This window comes from Manacus candei, unplaced genomic scaffold, assembly GCF_025592945.1.
Source record: "Manacus candei isolate 608988 ecotype Guabito, Panama unplaced genomic scaffold, ASM2559294v1 h1tg000088l, whole genome shotgun sequence".
Lineage (NCBI taxonomy): Eukaryota > Metazoa > Chordata > Aves > Passeriformes > Pipridae > Manacus > Manacus candei.
The window spans coordinates 9,370,293-9,392,564 of NW_026138136.1; the positions used below are offsets into that span (position 1 = coordinate 9,370,293).

The window sequence follows — 22,272 nt, forward strand, 5'->3', positions numbered from 1 at the left end:
GGAATCATTCAGCTGACTGACTTTTTCCATGATACATGTATGTAATTTTTTTCAGAAATTTCTGGTCCACATTTATGACTTATCTTGGCATTCATTCAAATTGCAACGAATCCTTTCAAAAGGAATATGTGTCTAAGCATGTGTACATGTGTACATGAAAACAGATTACTTAATTTTTCCCCCTTTCAAGTTTTTATATCTGTGGCACATGATGCATAACTATATCCCACAGGGTATACATGAATCAGCAAAATAATACTTTCATGCAGAACCAAGTGAATGACAGAAGGGCTGAACAACAAACATCTGATTCAGGTGTCTGCATGTTTTCATTTCTGTTCACAGAAGAGTAAACACTTTGAAGTACTTTGTCAAAATATCTGTGTGGTTGGTGGACTGAGAAGAAAGGAAATACTAGAGTGGCTTGGAGGGGCTAGTTGATCACTCTCTATTCAAAAATATAATGTCATGATCCTCTATTCTAGAAAATAAACATTCTGCAACTAAAGGTGCTCCACTAACTATAATCAGTGGGCAAGTTGCCCAGTGTGGCATAAGTTTTCCTAAAAGCAAGAATCTCCCCTCCCAGCCCCAACCCCCCAAATCCTGTATTATATCCTACAATTTAAAATCCACTTTATTTTATTACAGTCTGTTGTGTTTAATGAAAAACTTCTCATGAGCCAGGAAGTAGCTGTTTATAGCTGTGTGTTGTGGAAATCACAGTGAAGGATTAGAAACTGGAGTAAAATTGGTTACAGCTGTATGAAAGAGCATATGCTCAAGAAAGAGCTAAGCCCCCCCCTTACACACCCTGACTTTGCCTTTCTTCTCATCCTTCTGGACTGTTCCTTTTCCATGCACCTACTTGCTATGAAATCTGGAGATCTGACTTTTGATTTGTTGCTCTACATTCTTTTTTTCAGCTAAACCAACTGAGCTGTGAGTCAGACTTTACGATATTATAGAATAAACCTGTTTTGGATTGCAGCCATTGGACAGGAGAAACTAGACACAACGGGGAATGTAATCCCTGGAAATAAACCAAGCAGTCTGGAAAAAGCGAGAGCTATCCTAATTTGAGTGTAATCTTCGTACCAAACCTCAAGTCTTTTACGGATTCAGAGGTCTGCTTAATTATTCCTACTCTCATTTGATCTGAGGACCAACTCCTACTCTGTAAGATTTTCTGGTGTTCACCAAAACCAGGCAGGAGTTTCAGAAGTGTGCGTAGACTTCTACTACAGGACTCTTCAGTCCCCATTGTCTTCTCTACAGAGACAATGAGAGTTCTATGTCTGTGTTATGGGACAGGGTGGAAAGAGTGCCAAAAGTACAATGTCTCATGCAGAGAGCAGTTATTAGTCTCCAGGAGGAAAGCAGTCATCTAAATCATTCCTCAGACTTGCACTAATTTCAAAGAAACCTGCTCACTCATCTTCCAGCCAGGAGCCAAAAGCTGTGCCAAAGCATCAGGCAGGTTTGAGAAGCAAGTGTGAGGGAGGGAAAATGGCCAAGGGCAGTTTGGGAACGCACACAATGAGTGACTGGAAAAGTAAACAAGTCATAATTCCAACAATTTGACATTTTATCAAAATTTCGTGTGAGAATAAAAGATTAAGAATCAGCCAGAGCGATCCATTACAATACTGGCATTTAGCACAAAGCTAAATTTTGGAAATGGCAAATATGTCATCATTCCACATTCAATTCATGGAATTAAATGTTTTATGGATCTAAGAAAATGCTCTCATTCCTTCCATCTATGAACCATCTGTGGCAGATTTGTATTTACGGGGAGAGAGATGAGGAGCAGCATGCCAAGACGTCACCAGCATTCCTTCCTCAGCAGAAAGGGAATTAGAGAGAGAAATTAATCTCAGCATTGGCTAAATGAACAATCAGCTGAATGTGTTTTTAAGGCTGCTACATCATACGTTTCAGATCTACATGCATCTGTGTCACAAAAAAGTTCAGCTAAGAACGGTGATGGCAGGATCTACATGAGCCATCTCTTTCTGTACCTGTTGTTTGACAGGTACTTAGGGGCTTGATTGTTGAAATTACAATGTTTCCACTTGGTCAAGAAGATCAAGAATGAGTATTAGAAAATTTTGAGTTAATAATACAGACGAGTGACCTGAGAACTTCTACTGTGAGATATCCAGACTCTCCAGATTAAGAGTAAACAATAACATCTATGATACATAACAGATATAACAACTTTCTCTAGCTAAAGAGAAGTAAAATATTCAAGGTGCTGACTGGTTTTTATGTCACTATAAAACATATAGGCACACAGAGAAAACACACAAGCAATTTATTTATTTTAAGAGAGACAGACATTTCTTACTAGCATTTTAACCAGAAAAAAACATTGTTTCCCTGATACCGATTATTCTGCTTAGAAGAAAAAGACTTTATGTAGCCATGAAAAACAAATGTTGAAGCTAATAACTTTTTTAATGCTACTTCAAATTCCTACCAAATGTAACTATAAAAAGCTTCCTTTTGTTGTTGATTCTAATGTTAAACAGCCATGTCACCAGCCTTTGTGAATTTATTTTATAACGATACTGAGGAAGAGGGAATCCTAGCTACAGAGGTATTTCCTGTGCCAGCTTCTATCCTAAAATTGCCACATTGCATAAATTAAGGATTTAAAATAGGCCTGTTCACTAGTATAAAATAAAACCCCAACACCCTGGCAGTTTAGCTGTAACTTGGTCCAGCTGATAATTCAATCCATCAGAACAAAGCACACGTGTAGACTATACGCAGAAGATCCAGTTTGATACTCTAACCTTTCCACATAATGATTAGGAAAATATTACCAAGTAAAGAACTGCCAAATACACAGTTATGAGTCACCATGCTGTGACCTTCATATGAATGTAACAGAAAATATTTCAGAGTCCAATACCTAGTTTGGCACTCAGCTACAGACAAGGTAATGTAAACTTTCTTGGTATCTGCCTCCTGAAATGATATCCCACAACCGGTAGATCTGAAACAGGAGGGTAGCTTGGCACGTACACCACCCTAGGCTCATCTCCTAACATCAGGCCATGGAATATCTTCCGTCATAGGCCAACCTAGAAACACATTCAGTAATTTCCACTGTTTTTATATAAACAACATAAATCATCTAGATCTAAGTCAGAATGAATACCAATACAATAGCAGAATAATAGCAAACTGAATACAAGCTGTACCTTTGTGACAGGCAGTTCCTTGGATTTAGACTCAAAGAGATGCTCCAGTTTGGAAGTGTCCACCTTAATGGGTTCCAGTTTCGACCACAGGAATTCTCTGCAGCGTTTGTTGTTTTTACACTGCCACTCAAATGGCCGTACCTCATTCCAAAACAGACGGATGGTTTTCTTCTTCTTTATAAATGCTGGCTGACCCCTAGAAACCTGGGGTGACCCTAAACCCTGAGGAGTGCTGAAGAGTGGAGGAGGAGCCAATAAATTAGCAGAGGGTGGAGGTGGAGGCGGACATCCAAACAAGGGGGGAGGTGGTGGCGGAGGCAAACCCAGAAAAGAAGGTGGAGGTGGAGGAGGGGGAACAAGGGAGTCCCCAGGACCCATATCCATGTCCAACACATCTACATCATCCTCCTCCCCCAAGTCTGTAAAATCCATGTCTTTGATTTTAAGTTCTCTAGGATTAGCCATGAGCTGATCCCAGATGTAATCAGATTCCTTCTTTGGCTGTGCTGGTGTTTTCTCGGGGACCTGTTCACTGATTTCATCTTCAGGCCCGGCTGTCCCCTTAGCCAGCTCACCACTGCTGAATTTTTCTGCAAAGGCTTTCACACTGCCTTGGTTTTCCAGATTTCCAATCTCCATCTTTTTGACACTTTCATCTTTGGCCTGCTTGGTGGCCTGAAGAATAGAGATCCTACTGGCTAGGCTAGTAAGTGACTCCTCACTTTCCTCCGTCTCCTTCTTTTCCTCCTTCGCCTCCAGCTCCTTCTCCTCTTCATCCTTGGGCTTTTTGTTATGCGCATACAGCATGTCCAACATAAACCGCTTGTTGTTGAGGATGTTGCTGCACTGCTCATTCACACCAGCATCCTGAATGGTCTGTGACCATGGACCTGCAATCACACACACAGAGATGGGAAGAGTCAAGGGAAAGAAGTCAGAGCACCAAGAACACACTTCAACCCACCAAAAAAAATAACTTGGAGGACAGATGTACAACTAGTCTGAAACTGGGCAAGAAGTTACTGTGAAAATTTTGAAATAAGTGACTGTGCTGATATATGGTTTGATCTTGAGGGGTTGGAAGCAATTCTCAAAAAAGGAATGGGAGTAGAGAATAATGTGTAGCTCGCAAGGGACTCTATAACTCTCAGGATTTGAATGTTCAGGTTTCCCCTGAAATCTGTCAGGTTTCACTTTGTACTTAATACCCCAGCTCATTTTACACATTGCATAAATCCTCATAACATTTAGTATTCTAGAATGGGGCTTAAATATCATGACAATGACACAAAATAGGTTATCATCGTACTCTTCACCTGGCCATAAACTAGAACCACCCCAGGAAAATTTCCAGATGAAAGAGATCTTCCCTGCCTGATATTAAGGTTGACATGCAGCTGCTTACTTCTCCTCCCACCCTGCTGGCTAGGGGAGGACAGCTTTCAGATCTGGCATGTCCTTAGACCCCCTGGCTGAGGTTCCTGGATACCTAGCCCACCTTTACAACACAGAATATTGGAATTGCAAAGTAGGCTGCATACCCAGGGTATGTCAGGGTAACTCAGTAAATATAAGCATGAGCAAGATTTTCAAAATTCTTTATGAGAACCTTCATATAATATTTTCGAATCAGCCACTGTTACCCTCCCTGTTATAGAATGGTGTTGAAAGACTAATGGCCTTCCCACATCACAATCATTTAACATGTCACTGTAATAAAGCTTCATCTTTCTGACTACAGCTTTTCTCACCAATAATACACAAAATACCATGTTTGAGACAGCACCATAAATAACAAATTATAGTGGTCAAACTGTAAAAATATATGATGTAAGCGTCTCTGTGACTACATTTCCCTGAATATAATACTGCTAACCAATGTGGATAATGTGTCTAAAAATTATGGTGCTTCATTTTCCAATGAGCATCAGTTGAAGTGATTAAACATGAACAAAAATAATTCTTCACACTTACTGTATTTCTAGTATGGAATTCCTTCTGTTCCCCATAGTCTTTACACATTTTATTAATACATTTTTCATAAACACTGTTTCTTTAATTTTTATCATTTTAGTTTGATTGCTAGCCTGCCTTCCTTTTGGGTCCTTGTGGTTAAAGATTTTCCTTTATATCTGTCAGTTACCCTTTTTCTTAAACTTCCATTTTATCTTTGTTTCTCCACGTATGCTCCCACCTTTTTCAATACTTTAGTGTTTTAAACATTTTTTACAGCTTCTTTTGTCAACGGACTGGCTTTCTTACCACAACATCTACATCCTGTGCTCTGAGAAGGTGTCCTCTTGGTGAGATCTACATCCAGGGCCCCACAACTCCCCCCTACCCTCAACTCCCTTAAAATAACACCATGTTAAAGTGTAGGGCCTCATAGCACAAAGAGTATGGACAGCAATGACTCTCACCTCTATTCAGATCAACCTCTAAAAAACATTTTAAAATGAGTTCAGAGGTTTAACCCCAGACAAAAGAAAGACTTTTTTCAACAATGGATACAACCTACTTTCCTGCAGGTGGCTTGACTGCTTCCATTACCTGCTCATTTTTCTTTGGACTTTATCCATGGGATTGCTTTCTTATCAATACTTGTCACCTGAGGTAGTCTCTTAGCTTTGTCTCTGAGGTAGTTTCACTAGACAACATGATTAGACAACTCCTTCCCCATACCACAGATTCTACTCAGCTGTGCCCTCACAGAGGATTTCCCCCTACTCCCAGCCTTTCCTTTAAAGATGTTCATGATTGCTCCAAAGATCCTCTCTACAAATCCCACATCGCCACGTGGGATCCTCCAAGATTTAATCTCTTTGCAAAACTGCTCATCAAAATTCCCCCAGACACAATCTCTAATTTGGGTTCCCCAAGTCCAACTCCATCTGTTCTAGCTGATCAATGATCACTGCTGTGAAGACTCTTGCTACCTTGATGGCTTCTTCTGCCCTCCTCTCCATAGGTAAAACTTTGAAATACCATTGGAGAAACAAGGCCTCGTGGAAGCCAAATTCGTCAGGATGGCTAATGAAGGAGGAGCCTGCACCAAAAGCTTTATTCCTTCGTTCTTAATGCATCTGGGTAGAACCAATGAGCCACCTCATAAATGGCAAACTGCTTGTTGGGAATGTCAGAACTGCTGGAGAAAGTGCTCTGATTTGCTTTCCAAATCTCCTCATCTACTAGAGAGCAAACAATTCACCACATGAGACCTCCTGCATAGCACCACAGAATAAATCTTTGGTCTACTGGTAGTGTAGGTCAATTTTAAGATCTTTATTTTTGAATAACAGAGTAAATTTCTTAGCTTTTAACAAAAAGTCCATAAGGACTTTAAATTGAGGTAAGAGGTAACAGATAACAGATAAATTGAGGTAACAGATAAAATGAGGAGAAAAAACCTGCAACCTGTTCTCCCTTATTTGCACTTGGACTATCTTGGACTACACCACAGTGTAACAACATTCTTCATCTCTCATACCTCCCCTGCCTTTCCTACCGATACACCCATCTGCATCTTTTATGAGTAAAATTTACTAATTGTAAATTAGTATAATTAATTATCTTTATATTGGTCCTGGTTGAAAAGAAATAAGGTATTAAACTGAAGACAAAATTCATGAATGCTTCCCAGAAATAAAAGCGAAAAGTTTAAACATGAACAGTTCAATCTGACAGTTTATCTCTGTGAGGCATGCCTTGTGATTCAGAGTTATCCCTCTTCTTTCAGGAAAGAGCAAGACTATTTCACACTTTGAAGCACATCTTGTTTTCTTATCTAGAATTTAGAGAACTTAGGACAAGGCCCTCCATTGTTGAGTCTGAGGAAAACTTGGGAAACAAATGCCCTAATTACATTACATTCCTTTATCTCCCTATTAAAAAAGGAAAAGAGTGATAAAAAAATTCAAAACTTGCCTTTCATTCCCTCCCTGCCTGGGCTGCATGACAAACTCTGGTTATCATTATCTCTCTGGGCAGAAAGTTGGTTCTTAAGGTGTTTTCCAGGCTGTGCCTTTAGAGGTATCTGATGGTGTATCTGACCAGAATCCTTCATCACAACAGAACTATACTTTTACAGACAAGGTATATTTCACATGCCTCTTCCACATGAGCAAAAGATGGCCACAGCCCAGACTTATCTTCAGCAGCTCCTGTGTATCTCTCTCAGCCATTTGAAGCCTAACCATGACAGAAGAACTCAAGGAAAGGAGCAAACACCCCAGCCCTCACTGCTCTTCCTCTTCCACTAAAAGGATAAGAAAAGGTATTTGGCCTCTCACAACAAATCATGTTAGCACAGTCCCTTGTTTCATTGATTTATGTGTAGAAAATCCAACTAAATTCCATAGGAGCTGGAGATGCGAGTTGCTGCAATGGTGATTCAATAGTTAATATATTAATCTTAGGATAAGAAAATAGTCTTGAATTTAGGGAAACTTAATTTCATCAAGGACCTATTGTCCCTCAAACATAGAAACCCCAATAAAGTCTGTGGATGTCCAAGCAGAGAGTAGACAAGACTTGGCCATGGTGAAGAAAGTCTTATATAGGTGCAAAGGTTTATTAGGTAACTAACACAAGATCAGAGCTGCTAATTTAACATTTTTTTTCCACCAGAAACCCTTCATTATTGAAAAAGTTTCACTTTACCAGTTTCATTGTCACTGGTTAACTTGTCCTCTCTCTCTTCCCTCTCTAAAGTGCTGCTTGCTGAGGATATACTGGATGCAGAGCAGTTGTCTTTTTCATTCACTTCCTCATTCTGCCTCTCTTTTTCACTGAGTATTGCACTTTCTTCTGGCTCTCTCTCTGGTCCTTGCTCCACCTCACTCTCTGGTCCCACCTCTGTAGCCTCTATTTCCTTGGATGTCTCCGTTCCCTGCTTGGCCTCAGCCTCAGCCTCCTGCTCTGGTTCTGGTTCTGGTTCTGTCTCTGTCTCTGGTTCGGGTTCACTGGCACTCACTGGCGGAGAGAACAATGGGAGAAAGAGATTCACTTAACAACAGAGTTGTCTCAGGCTCACCCCTCTAAGCGAGAGTGACGTGAGAGTTGTACAAGTGCCTTATGGAAAGAAAATAAAAAGCAAGTCCACAGCATTGGTAGCACCCGACTGATGAATGTTGTGTGACGACAGCATTGCTTGTGAAAGTGGCCTGGCAAACCCCCTCACTTGCTGTCTGGAGCCAGCCCACTATTTTTATACATACTTCCACAGCTGCAGTGTTGGACTCACACAAGGATTTGAATAAACCAGTAGAAAATGGGCATCCCACCTGAGCATGAGATTGACAACTCAGTGCCTAGACAGAGCCAGAAAAGAAGAGATCTTTTGAAAAACAAAAAGGAGGTAGACTGTGGCTTTTGATTGAATTTTCTGTGGGTTCTGGAAGAATTCTTTTTTCACCTGATGAAGAACACTTCAACAAAAAAAATATAAATATTAGTTTTAGTAACACAGTTGAATGTCACAGTCTTGAAATGGCACTGTCATACATTTGGCTGACAAAACCCATATGTTTTTTCATGCACATTTACTTCAGAATAGCCACTTCAAAACTGCACAGTTTCCAGATGCTTGGCATATGGCACAGATTCAGTTTCCAGTTGGTTGGCATATGGCACACGATGAGCTTTTTATCAGTTGGCACACAGCAAACCCTGTTGATAGTACACTTGGTTTCTTTTTCCTGCTTTATCACTGACAGTGAAATTAATTCATTCACCTTTAGGGTTTTTAGCTATAATAGCAGATTTTCACATGCAAATATTCTCTGCATGCTTCAAAGAAACTGAACAGCATCCACACATATTCACATCAAGCAGCTCACAATTTTCTGAAAACTGAAATGGCCATGCAAAGAATGGCAAAAATGGGCATGCATGTTAGTTCTGCATACTTCCCAAATTCCCTGTGTACTAAATCTTGTTTCAGGTGACTGAATTATAATGATCAAGTCATACTTGTTTTGTCCCTCTGTGAACTATTTTTCCTTATAATATTCGAAAGCCAAAACAATGAAGGTCAACAATGCTTTCCTAAGCCTGCTTAATGTTGCATGACTATCCTATTTTCTGAGAAACCCACACATAGAATAGTGATTTCTAACAATACCTGTGACTATCTTTACAATAACACATATGTTTTTAAACTAGTTTTCAGTAAGGCATCTTCAGTACCATGCTATTTCACTTAATTTCATATAATTTAAGGGTAAAAACTGCAAATAATTTTTTTGTCTCTGACTTCACTGGAGCTAAGCTTCTACACTTCAACAATTGATTTTAAAAGTGTAGTTAGAAAAATAACTCAACATGCATATATAATACATTTATATAAAGGAAATGTACACATAGTGTATTTAATATATAGCCCATGCTCACTCAAATCCCTCTAAGATGTTTTAAAACACTTCCAATTAGAAGCTTAACTTTCTCTCTCTTCTACACAGAGAGCATCTAATAGTCTAAAACTAGATATGCAAGCACTTCTGCACATGTCTTGTTTCTCTAAATGTACTGTACCTATCACTGTACCCTGGACACTCCTTAGGAGAGAATCAAAATTATAGAAGGCTGTCGAGAAGTTGGCAAACACTCCAAATCCCAGCGGTGTGTTTCTCACCACAGCTGTCAATGTGTAGGCACAGCACAAGAGCACTTTTAAAGTCAAACCAAGATTTGAACATAACTGAGATGGATGCTTAGGAATCCTTCAGGAGTTCCTGGAATTAACACGGTATGGTAGCATGAAAGACTCTCAGCTTGCCATACTGCATTTGTACATACATACAAATGTCACCAATTAATCCATGAATAATCATAATAATCAGAATAATCTCTAAAAACAAAGACTGTCATGCAATAACCATAAAGGTCAACTCCAGCAGCTCAGGTGGAGAAAGAAGCTGACTAAAATGTGGCCAGGACTGCTAAGGTTTATTGTATGTTTGTCATCATGAAGCTATGCCGAAGATTCAACGGGAAAAAGTCAGGGGAGATGTAAGAAATGCTTGATAAAATTAGAATGTTCAAAAGAATTCTGGATACTCTTCTAAGAAGGAATATTCCACACATACCAGAAAGATGCAGTAACTTATCAGAACCTAATACATAACAAAGAGTAAAGAGCAATATACTGACATAGGCTGCTATTTTGAGTTCAAGGAGAACCAAAATCTAAGCACTTCTAGAACAAAACAAGGGTATGTTGACACTCATTTTGACAGCCTCTCTCTCTTTAGGGATAACATCAAACAATCCACCTATAACTCAAATCACTCATAAACAGTGACCTAAGTCTGGTAGCACTTCCCTTAAAAAGCAGCGCAAAAATCAAATCTGTCAGCAAACACTGTCAGGAGAACAAAGCCAGCAAACTAGACGTGTCCCATCACTTGCATTTCCATCAATATAATCCATTGTGGTGATATCAGTGAGAACTTCTAAAGAAGTTAAAAAATACAGTTCTCAGAGAATGCTTGGTGGTGGTCTATCCAAAATGAGCTCAACCTTTCAGTCCTGTGCCTACTGGGTCCATTTTCACACCAGAGATAACACTAAGTGCTAACCTTACAGGTGGCAAGAGAGACAATAAGAGACCAGCTTCTGTCCCCTCTCTGCAGACTTCTGCTGGTGGAGAACGCAAAGATTCAGGAAAGCAAGCATGGTCATATAAAAAAGTAACAACAGTAAAGAAGGTGTACCTGAGATGTTAAGAAGCATGATACCTTAATAAGTAACAGGTACATACATATATATATATATATACATACTTTTTTTTTTAAACTGCAATTCTTACACATACATAGTTCTTAAAACCTAAACTGAGATTGTCAGATTCAGTAGGAGAGACAATCTCTTTTCACTTGCATATACTGTTTTTAACATTTTTCTTAAGGCTTAGCTCCACTTCCTGCACCCATTAAAACAAATGACAAAGCTTAGGTTTTTAAATACGCAGAGTTTTATTTGCAAACAGATTAATCAGGAGCAGAAAAACTGAACATGGCTTTCAGGATCAATTTTTGAGTAATTTTCCTACTTCTTTGTTTCTACCAGAATTTAATCTCTAAAAATGTATTATTGGAAAAAAATGTGAGGACTTTTTTGAAGAATGAAATCTCCCAGAGAAGCTGTATAACTTCATCACTAAAAGAGACAGTAACCAAGTCCTTCAATGAATGTGTAAAAATTCTGTTGTTTTGAGAGACAGTGTAATCTCCATTTTCTGACATTTTCAAGACTTGGTCACATTAAGTGCTAGCAACCTGATCTTCTATGATGTGATCAGATGTTGGTGACAGCCTTCTTTTGAGTGAGAGGTTATAAAAGATAGCAAGCTGTTCACTTCTGAAAAGCATGGCTAAGAACTTATAATGAACATAAAGGACACGGACATTTCCTTTAATACTTGTTTCCTTTAATACTTTAAAGCAGACACAAGATGTTGTATCCTGCTGATAAGACCTCAACCCTCCAGTCCTATAAGCCCTCTGAGAGAATAAATATCCCTCTGGGCCCACATCTAATCCCCTGTTAGGGTAATTGATTAGGCAACGACATCCTCATCTATTTTCTCTGCTTCCTATTTGGAGCTGTGAGATTCAAGTGTCTCTTGAGGACACATACAGTAAGTCTGAAGATGCTATGCCTACCCAGGACCCCTTGGTTCAATTGCTCGGGCATCACGTAAGGTCTTGGTTCTTGTCTCCCTTCAGTTCCTCTGGCATAGGATTCCTCTTCCTCTGAATTCTGCAGGTACTTCTGTCTTTCTCCGCCCCCACTCTAATCTTTTCCTCCCATTCTTTGTGATGGTAAGAACTAGTGCAGAGTGATCAAGAGTAGGGAACTGGCTCTTTCTTGATGCAGTCAGAAACGATCCTTCTTTGTTTCCCACCTCTACAGTCCTCCTCTGACTTTCTGTATCACAGTTCCTTTGGCTCTACAACCAGACCTGCATTGGCCCCACTGTGTTCTCATGCTCTGGTGCTTCCCCACCTGCAGAAAGGTTGTCACCAGTCATGCTTTGGGGAGTATTTGAACCTTGCTCAGCTACCAGTATGTTCAGAAGGTCTCCTGCTGGCCACCATGTGCACTTGGTTTGGCCTGCTTACTTCCTCAAATGCTAAAAAAGCTGCTCTTCTCAGAGAAGGGTTCACCTGCAATTTCTTTGTGAAGTGACTTCAGAGATGTCTCAGTTATTGTTGCTTCTCCTTTACTGCATATGCACACTTCATAAAATATTCTCCAATAAAATTACAAAAGAATAAGTAGCTGCTCTGAAAAAAAATACTAAGTTCCGTTTGCAGTTATGGGACTGCCTTCATTTCCTCTAAAAGCCATACCCCAAGTTTTACAAGAACAAGTCTTACAAGACTTGATTACTTTAGTGGAACCAATTGTTTTATATGAGAAAACACTTCAGCTCAATAAGTCCAGGTTTTTATATTGGTTAATGATACAGAGACATTTCACAGTGTGAGACAAAGTTCCACAGACAGAATCTATTTCCTTCTTAAGACCAGTAGATAGTGGATGGCCACAGGATACTTCAGCACAAATGGAATAAAATAAATCTCACTTTGAAAATCCGTAATTGTTTTGCTAGTAGATGAACACACTTTCCCTTAGACATCAGATTCTGAATTCTGCAGATGAATATCACACATCATTTAACACCGGTCTTGCAGAGTCTTTGGAGCATCCTATGCACAGAGACAAGGAAATGTTTTCCTTCCTTGCTTGGGAAGATGATGACCCATGTTCAAAGCAACTGCTTGGGGTGCAAATAATCTGACTTTTGTCCATGGCTCTATTTCAGCTTTTCTACAACTGGCTTAAGGAAGTTAATGCTTCAGTTTCTCTGTCTATGAAGTCAGACTCAAAACACTTCCTAAGGACAGTAAAATTGAGATTTGAATTCATTATGGAGCATAATGAAGTCAGATAATAGAATAGAGGCCATGGCACAAAGTCTATATTAGTCCTGCCAGCCATTGGCTGATATCCAGTAATCTGACCACTTCCAGACGAAGTGCCCTGCCCACATGCTCATTACTTCCTATGACCTTTCCAATACTTTTGGTAGGCCTGAAGAAACACTCATTCTCCATGCACAGATCCCACTGAAGTATGTAGATTTCAGGCCTCTGTTTTGGTTCTGTCCTGGCTATCTGCCTGCAGCTGCTGGAAGCTTACCCTGCCCCACCTATATACTCTCTCCTTATGGTCCCTTTGCCAGGCTTCCAGGTGCTGCCCTCCAATGCCTACAGATATTGCCAGGAGTTTAGTAGAGATGTCCTATCTACCCACGTGTTGATAGCTTTGCCATATTCTGGCTGCCTGAAGTTGCCCTGTACACCTGCTCTAAATGTATTCTCCAAATGGATTGTGCTGCTCCATTTCATGCTGCAATTTTTTTTTATGCTTCCAGGAGAAATATGTTAAAATAATCATCATAAAAGAGATACTTGCTCCCTACCCAGCTCTGAAATCCTAATGGTGGAAAAATCCAGCTTATTTGCTCTAAAAGCAATATTACACTGAAATAAAACGTGTGTTTGGATGTTTCTGACTATCAGAATTGGAGGGAAATATCCATGTTTTTTAGGTTGAAATTATTCCACTGAGACTCTTAAGGTTCCAAACAAGAAAACTTGGGAGTAAAATTGGGAAAATATATAAGACTAAATAAAATAAACTTCACCTACTTAGTACAGTGAGGATAAACATATGCAACATTCAGTATTTGTAACTTTTTATTAAATTGCCTTGCTTTATAGCATGCTACCAGCCATAACACTCAATAAAAACAAGCAGTGCAAGTTACAAATGCATTAATCACCAATAGCGTGTAGCAGGAAATCAAATAAAATAAAAATGAATGATGGCGACAATTTACCCTCAACATGCATTTTAGCTCCCAGTGTTAATGCAACATCATGTGGTGCAAATATAAATCTGTATGGTGGGTGTTTTTTTGAGGACTGAAGGAGAGGTATATGATGCAAGTGGCAGAATGACGTGCACACACAAAAAACATTGCTCTGTACACCAATAAATTATATGACAGCAAACCAACCGTGCAAACACTAGTTATACTTTCCTTTTTGCTAATTGTCTGTGGTTTCTTTTAAGTCTTTTATGACTTGTGCTACCATTTGAAGTGCTTTTCTTGGTGTTAAAAATAATCAACCCACTCCCCCTGCCTTCAATTCAAGACCTTTTCTGTTTGTCCCATTCAGCCTGTGCTCTCCTGGAAGGTTATTATAATCTTGGCATTCATCTGTTGCATTTCTTTCAGAGAATCCACATAAGCAAAATCCCTTGGCAGGAATACTGTTTGTCTAGCATTCAGTAACTTCTAATATATAATGAACATGAAGCTAAAATTAAGACCCTCTGTATTCTGTATTTTCTAATTATTCCATTCTAATAGCAAAAGACAATGATCGTATTAATCATAGCAACAGCTAGCAGTGTATTCAGATTAAATGACATCTGAATCAATGCAAAAAAAAAGAAAGAAATTTAGGAAGACAGGATGAAACAATGTAAGACCCTTTACTTTGGTGCCTCATAGATTATATTCTTGCACTCAAGCATCAAAAATCAGCATTATCACAAGAGAAACTGTGATAAACCCACCGTTTTTAACTCTGCTCTCCTTTCCACTTACCTTCTGAGGGCTGAGGGGTCCCACAAGGGGTGGAAGGGGTCTTCAGCTCTTCCTGGGACTCTATGGATGCTGGGCTGACACACTTGGGTACAGGTGAGGATGGAGCTGAAGGAGATCTCAGGTTCAAGGACAGCTCACTTCTGCCTCGGCTTACACTCCGACTCTTCAGCTCCTTCTCATACTCCTCTGCTGCCAACTTCTCCAAGTATTTGTATCTGAAAGTTAAATTCCAAAGGGTTTCCGTAAAGAAAAAGAAATCTGTGGCTGATGCTTGTTTATGGATGAAACACCTGCAGAGAATGAGCTGACTTCCTGACACAAGGGGTACAGCATTAAACTGCCTGCCTGCTCAATCTGCCAAGAAGTGCACACCAAAGTAAAGACTATTGCCCTGAAAAACATTAAATTTCTCATTAGAATACAAAAGCAAAAACCAGCAGAGTTAAAGAACCTTTAGATATAGTATTTTGTCTGCATAGTCCTTCCCCTTTTGGAAGCATTTGTCTGTCCTGCTTTTCACTCTCCTCCTCCTTCTCCTCCTCCTCCTCCTCCCAGCCCTCCCTCTTCCAAAACTAAAACGGGAGGGAAAAAAAACAAAAGAAGAAAAAAACTCTCCAAAGCAAGAGCCCCTTAATACTGATGCAAATTGCCAGTCTGAGACTTGCTGTAAGGAGAGGACAATGCAGCAGACAAAAACCAATCTACCTGAAAATAACACCAATAATAAACGTTTGGAGTGACTATCTAAAGACTCTGAACCTGCTTCTATTTGCTCTGAGAGCAATGCACTGGAATTCACTTTGTTCTCTCCAGAGCCTACAATGGAAAGTTTTCTTTTTTTTATTCTAAAAAATTTCTCTGCCGGACTCAGACATCCAATAGCTTGTACCTGACGTCACATGTAGTTTATTCATCAAAGTCACTTTAAAAGAACAAAGATACATCTGTTTTGCATTTTAGGCAGGCAGAACTCACTAACTGTTTATTAAGACCAGCTACCAATCATATTCTTCATAGTGTGCTTTATACATTTCGACCAAAATAACTTTGAAATATGTGCCTCTTCCAGATGTCTGCTAATTTTATCCACCATTATTTGCTAAGGAATAAATTTATGAATACAGCTGGATCAGGCTTTAGACTGTTTGCCTTACCCACAAGTAAACTGTTAAACAGGTTAATTAAGACTACTACTTATGTCTCTGAAACACTGTGGTCATCCTCCTATAACCCAGTGTTGTAAACACGTCATAACAGGGAACACCTCTCCTCCCCCCTTCTGTCTCACTGACAGCCTGAGTTAGTGTATGAGGGTGCACTAAAAAGCAGGCAGGGTAAAGAAGTCAGCCATATGTGGTAACAAACATGCTTAATACATATGGTAGCCACACACACATGCACATTTGCAAACATCCATATAGAGCATAGAAATGCGTCTTTGAAGAGCAGTCCTTGCGTTTTCAGAGGCAATTTGCTTTATTGCAAACAGCAATAATGAAGAACAAACTCATTTTCTTTTATTCCTCCAGAGGTATGCACAGGCTTTGAACAAATTCTGCAAGAAAAAGAACCCCTACAGACTCTGGATGAAAATATAACAAGCTACATACTTGTATGGTTATAAAATAGGAACTGTTTACAGTTCTAACATGAAGCCAATTCTCGAGACTGAATTTTGCCTTTTCAATAGAGGAGAAAGCCTTTCACATCAGTGTCATGTGTTGTTACTATTCCTTTTAACATTGGTCCCTTACACCTTCTGTCTTCTCACAAGTAGAGATGGGGCTTCAGACTCATGAAGAGCCATTCCAACTGATCCCTTAAACCAAACAGGTACAGCCCAGCTGGCTGCTGCTGAGGGGGGTTTTGCAGTTTGCCAACAGACTACAACAAAGATCTGGATGGATTCTTCTATAATGGGGGGAGCACTTTTTCAGCTGTTTTAACATTTTAGGTTCTGTAGCTGTGTGCTGCACAGTCAACCAGCAAGGCAGAGAAGGCAGAGGACTATCATCAAGAAGTGCCTTCTCAAAAATGTATCTGATTATTACACTGAAAGAAAAAAGGGAACCAGAACAGCAACTCCAATGGCAGTATATCAGCATAACTAGTTATCAAATGGGAACACTAATAATCAGATATAGGAACTTAACTGAGAAATAAAAAAATCATTCAAGAATCCTTATTAACACTTCACACTTGATTAATTACATTATTTAAGTTATTTTTTGTTTCTGACCAATATCTTAGCAGTGAATGAATGCCAGCATCAAATATGCAAGGTCCAATGCTGAAGGAGTTGAAAGGATGAGCTACCATACCTCTCTGCTTTAGGATTGACACATTGTCTCTGCATATGCTGCCATATTCTTTTAAATCATGGAAACCTTCAGACATCATCACACCTCTGCTGACTTTTCTCTATAGATAATAATCCAAAACTCTGTGGGCTATCCATGTGGTATTCCTAATGAATGTGACACTGCACTTATCATCTTTGAGTAGATGAAATTATCATTATGAGTTCTCTAATCTCTGAGCAATACCCCGAGTGCAACTTAAAATGTTTATGTACCAACAAAGTAATGGGGTGGAGAGCATTTGAGCTGTACCTCACACTAGAGAGGACCTGGAAGCTCACCTTTCCTGGTTTTATTTTTTAATTACCACTAGAAGACACCTAGCCAAGCAAAGTAAAAAGGCCTCAAACCATAGAACAGCAAGAACTAATATAGAGGTAACATACAAACCATTTTTTAACTAGGATTTTAGGCACCTTAACTATAGGATTTTCTTACAGTCTATACACTCTCCTTAAACAAGTCAACATGCAACTTCCTATAGGAAATGAAACTTCATTTGTGCAAAGGTATTTATTAAAAAAGTAGTTACATAATGCTAATGTAATGGACTACTGGTGCAAGACTTCACTTGCAGGTTTCTCTGATATTTATGTGCTTCAAAGCAAATATATGTCTTTCCTCTTTATGAGTAAGAACCGATAGTTTAACATTCTAGTTCAAAAGAGCCCTAAGGATAAAGAAACATTCCTAATGACAAGTGAAATTGTCTCAGATTGCACAGCAGTGATGCGCTGCTGGTGAACACTTCCCCAAAAATACTCCACTTGGCATGTTCCCTGACAACGTGAAAGTTCTGGAGAACTTGCTTCTAATTTGTTTCAAATCTTGCAATGAGTATGTTTGCTGGAAAAGGTTTTACTCAGTTCAGATCAGTGTTTCATGCTTGTGTGCTCAGATGCCTTTCACTTCAGAAAATGCTGTAAACTATCTGTAACTGTTTTGACTGAAAGGACAAAGGAAAGGCCATCCATCTTTTCTTACTCTTAGAGATGTCAAAATAATGTTTTACTATTAGCTACTTCAGCCACAATAGATAAGACTTCAGTCTGCAGAAAAGAACTATCTATGTCCTGTCTGATGATTTTGTGAAAAAAACCCACAAAAGTAACCAATAAACCCCCCCCCCCCAAAATACAGCAACACAATGATTTCTGAGATGGTTGCTCTCTTATTTTGATAATGTAATTCCAATTCTTGACAGTTCAAAAGTATCTCCAGAGAATAATCTCTAGAGGACCATACAAGCAGAACCGAAGCACTCTGGATGATTTTTCATCTCCTATTTGTACAGTAACTTGCATATTTTCCAGGTAAAAACAAGTGCTCCCTCCAGGATGTAATTACTAGCAGAGGTAGAGATGAAGCTACTGAAAGGCAAAGGTCTTTAGTTGAGTATTCCTTGAAAAATGTGCTTTCATAAGCACAAAGCTCTGAGCCTAGCCCAGAGTTTCTAAACTATTTAATTGAATTTAAAAAAACTGAAAAAAACCTCCAAACCCTCAGTCCCTTTAAATATGCTATTTAAATAAAACTAAAGCAATGTCCCAATGACAAATGCTACTAAGCTTTGTAATTTACTCGCTGATGTTTAGAGATCAGCAAGAAAACTTGGCTCTGAAAGATAAAAATATGCTGGGAGTGGGTCAGAACCGTTTCCATCGGTCACTGTAGTTTTGCAATGCTTGTGACCCCAATTTCCTTTATCCTCAGTTGCCTTTTCTGACCCTCCAGAAAGCTTGGGACCCACTGAGTGAGAAAGATAGGCTTATTCAATTTATAACTCTACGAAATTTGGGCAAATTTCTGAGGCAAATGGTGTAAGCTTATTTCCCACACAAATAGATAAAAGATAATCAATCATTCTTATGCATTCCAGTCCCACTGCTCTTCATTTATTGCTGTGCTTACAGCTGGACTTAATTCTCCTCTTTCATTTAACAACTTCTTTCTTATAGGAGTCTTTTGGAATAAAAGTGTTCTGTGCAAGAAGAATTAAAAATGTAAATACATGACAGATCCACAGTAAGGAATATAGTAAAGTGCAAACAACCAAAGGGAAGGATGGATACACTATATACAAACCTCTCTTCTCTTGCTTGTCTTAGCTCTTCTCTTTTGTCTAAATAATCGCGGCTAGAAAGAGAATTACAGTAAATTGCAGCAGAAACAGAAGAAAAAGGTAAGTAGTAGAAGTATAAGTACAGAAACCAAGAGCAGTACAAACAAGCTGGGCAGATGTAACAAGGGCTGTTGTTGACAAAAAATGTTTGGTTTTGCAAAAATGGCTGAAAAATGTGTGTCTACACTTATCTATGAATACACCCTAGATATGTGACACCAAATATGTAGTTCGGAAGGTCATTAAAAGTAATTATATAAAAACCTCAAGAACTGAAAAACTTGGAAGCATGCTTTGAAACCTGGCGTCTGAAATTAGACATGATGAACTGCACCTAATGAGCAGGCACATTAGTGGCAATGAAACTATTCCACATTTGCTCCATCTTAGAATGTCCCAAAAGAGTGACTGCAGCACCTGGCAGGCTAGACCAAGACAGGGAGGATACTGTATATCAGCCTTCCTTAGCAGGCACCTTTCCTCAGTGTGTTTTAGTTTCTACAGTTGGAAACAGAACAGCAATCTGGCTTTACAGAGTAGGACAACTCTTCGTTCTTAGAAGGTGTGTGCAGGATTATTGGAGAGATAACAACTTTTCACTTCATTTTTTCACTCTGAGTTTTAGATACAAAACTTTTATGCCAGCTGCTGCTCCCGCAGCAACTCAAGTAACCCATATATTTAGCTTTTGCCAAGTCAACTTTGCTGGATGCTTGAGCACTATGATTTCAGGCAGGCCTGCCACATCCACAAATGTGGATGCAAATTTAACTCGGGCAGCAGAACCTAGTAAATGCCCAGCCTGCCTTGATACCACAGCAAGAGAGTTCCTTACAATATATTTTTAATACTTTGTTGAATCTACTAGACAAAATTGTTGAGACCTTCACCTTATCTGTTAAATTCTTTCACAGTAACTTGGGAGTACCAGAAAGATTTTCAGAACTACTCCTTTTATAAATAACCACTATTTTTTCTCTCTATATTGTGCCATCGAGTGAATTACTTATCATTTACTATACCAATAGCTATCAAACATCTGCTTCTAAGTGGTCTTCAAAAGTCCATTAACAGGGAACAGAGACTACTGTTTCAGGCTATCTCCACATGCTTTAAATCCTGAACTGGTTATACTTTTATCATATTTTCAGAGTATTTTAGGAAATCTTCAGCAGGCAAATTTTAACATCACTCTTTGACCTCTGAAAACTTTCGCCCTTTCCTACAGCTGAAGAACAGTCATTGAATTTTAGGACTTATTGTTCTATATATGCAGTGGGTACAATTGTCCTCCTACTGAGAAAAAAGTTTGTTCTGGAAAGCATTCCTTTAGTTAGCAATAGCTTATGAAGCTCTTTAGCATCTCTCCTAATCCTCCAGCTCTTTCACAACTGGTGATGCTCTCCTTTAAATTATCCTCAATTTGTCAATGATGATGCCAGAATCTAGTGCAATGTTCTCAAGGCAGAATTGGAAAGAATGAGATAACAAATGAGTCATGATGGTAAATCCAGTACTGCTCACGAGTTTAAAGACTGTGAATTGCAAGTGCTATTTTTAATCAAAAATACATCTTCAGAGTCTGGGTTTCTAGCCAGACTGATGATATGATAATGCAATCCCAAGAACTCTTATGAAACTGTCCGTGACTGTTTGCTGTGGCTTTGTCCTCCTCCTGCCAGACTGTTTAATCAACTGTGGGATGCTGTGTGTCTGCAAATTTGGTGGCTTTGGAGACCCCCTGGTCACAGAACTCAAATCTGGAAGATGAAAACACTGGGTATTTGAAAATCCTCTTAAATATGTTGTTTAGTTAACTGGTTTCTGACTCTGAAATAATGAGATGAAAATCTATATTTTTATTTTTTTCTCCCTGACTTTAAGGATGCTCTTTTAGCGACAGAACAACTACTGTAGCCAACCTCTACTGAAATGTGCAGATCTGTTATTCAAACAGGTCAATCTGCCAAATGCCCTGTTGGCTTTTTCGGTTTGGGAGCTTCTTTTTTGAAAGATCATGTTGGCTGTCCATGGCACCCTGCTGCAGCCTGATGATACCACTTAGAGGGAGAGTTTTTGGAAGAGGCTTGAAGACTGAGACCTTATTGTTTCTGTTTCAGGAGAACTTGGGCAGCTGTTGGCTGCCAAAGATCCTATTATGGTGCTCTTCCACCTTCCCTCTGCCTCTCATTTCCTTCTAAACTAGCTATCTTCTGGAGCCAGGAGAATATCAATCAACCAACCAACCACTCATAAGTTACTCCTTTTTCCAAATTCACAGAATCACAGCCTGTTTCCACTTCTTACTAAAGAGATGATTACAGTGAAAACAATCCTGCATACTAATAAACAAGCTCACATGAAACCCAGTGCCATCTTTTCCATAACTACCAATTCGAAGGCTACAAAACATTTATCTTACCATTCTTTAGGTTATTATATTATGTCTTCTAACTACTAAAAATATGTTTACTTTTTACTCCTGTCTATGAGGAAAAAAATTGATTTCTTAGCATACACTCTTCAGACCGTAGGCAAACCGTTTCAGGTATAGACTCCATATCCATCCTTAGCCCACCGCAGTCTTTGCTAACATCTGTGTGGAGATTTCCAGGCATGGATTTAAAAGGATAAGGGGCCTTGTCTCTTACTATCCTCAGGTAGCATACCCTGGGATCCTACATCATAAAAAACATTTTCTCAGATGTGAGTCCTATACTCAGCTGTGGCCTTTGTCTGGCCATGGTTTGAAGAATAATTTTGATAATTGCTTTCTGTCAGTTTCTCTTTCCAGGAGGAAGAGACACATGTTCAGAAAAGGAGGAAAAACTCATTAAAAAATGCTACCACACAGCCTGAGACAGCAAATCCTTTTTACTTTCCATAACA

General features: G+C 39.2%; 1 protein-coding gene across 10 annotated transcripts in view; it reads right to left on the bottom strand.

The window, feature by feature from the left end:
• The window catches only part of FHOD3 (formin homology 2 domain containing 3), a 385,259-nt gene that overhangs the window by 61,872 nt on the left and 301,115 nt on the right, over positions 1 to 22,272 (bottom strand). For 7 of the 10 annotated variants that reach the window (XM_051812624.1, XM_051812622.1, XM_051812619.1 and 4 more), the window contains 4 exons: positions 19,347 to 19,397; positions 14,902 to 15,116; positions 7,875 to 8,186; positions 3,216 to 4,105 (listed from right to left, as the gene is read on the bottom strand). In XM_051812624.1, coding sequence (XP_051668584.1) covers positions 3,216 to 4,105; positions 7,875 to 8,186; positions 14,902 to 15,116; positions 19,347 to 19,397 — 1,468 coding nt within the window. The remainder of the gene's footprint in view (positions 1 to 3,215; positions 4,106 to 7,874; positions 8,187 to 14,901; positions 15,117 to 19,346; positions 19,398 to 22,272) is intronic. The other 3 variants (XM_051812625.1, XM_051812617.1, XM_051812621.1) reach the window with 2 other exon arrangements.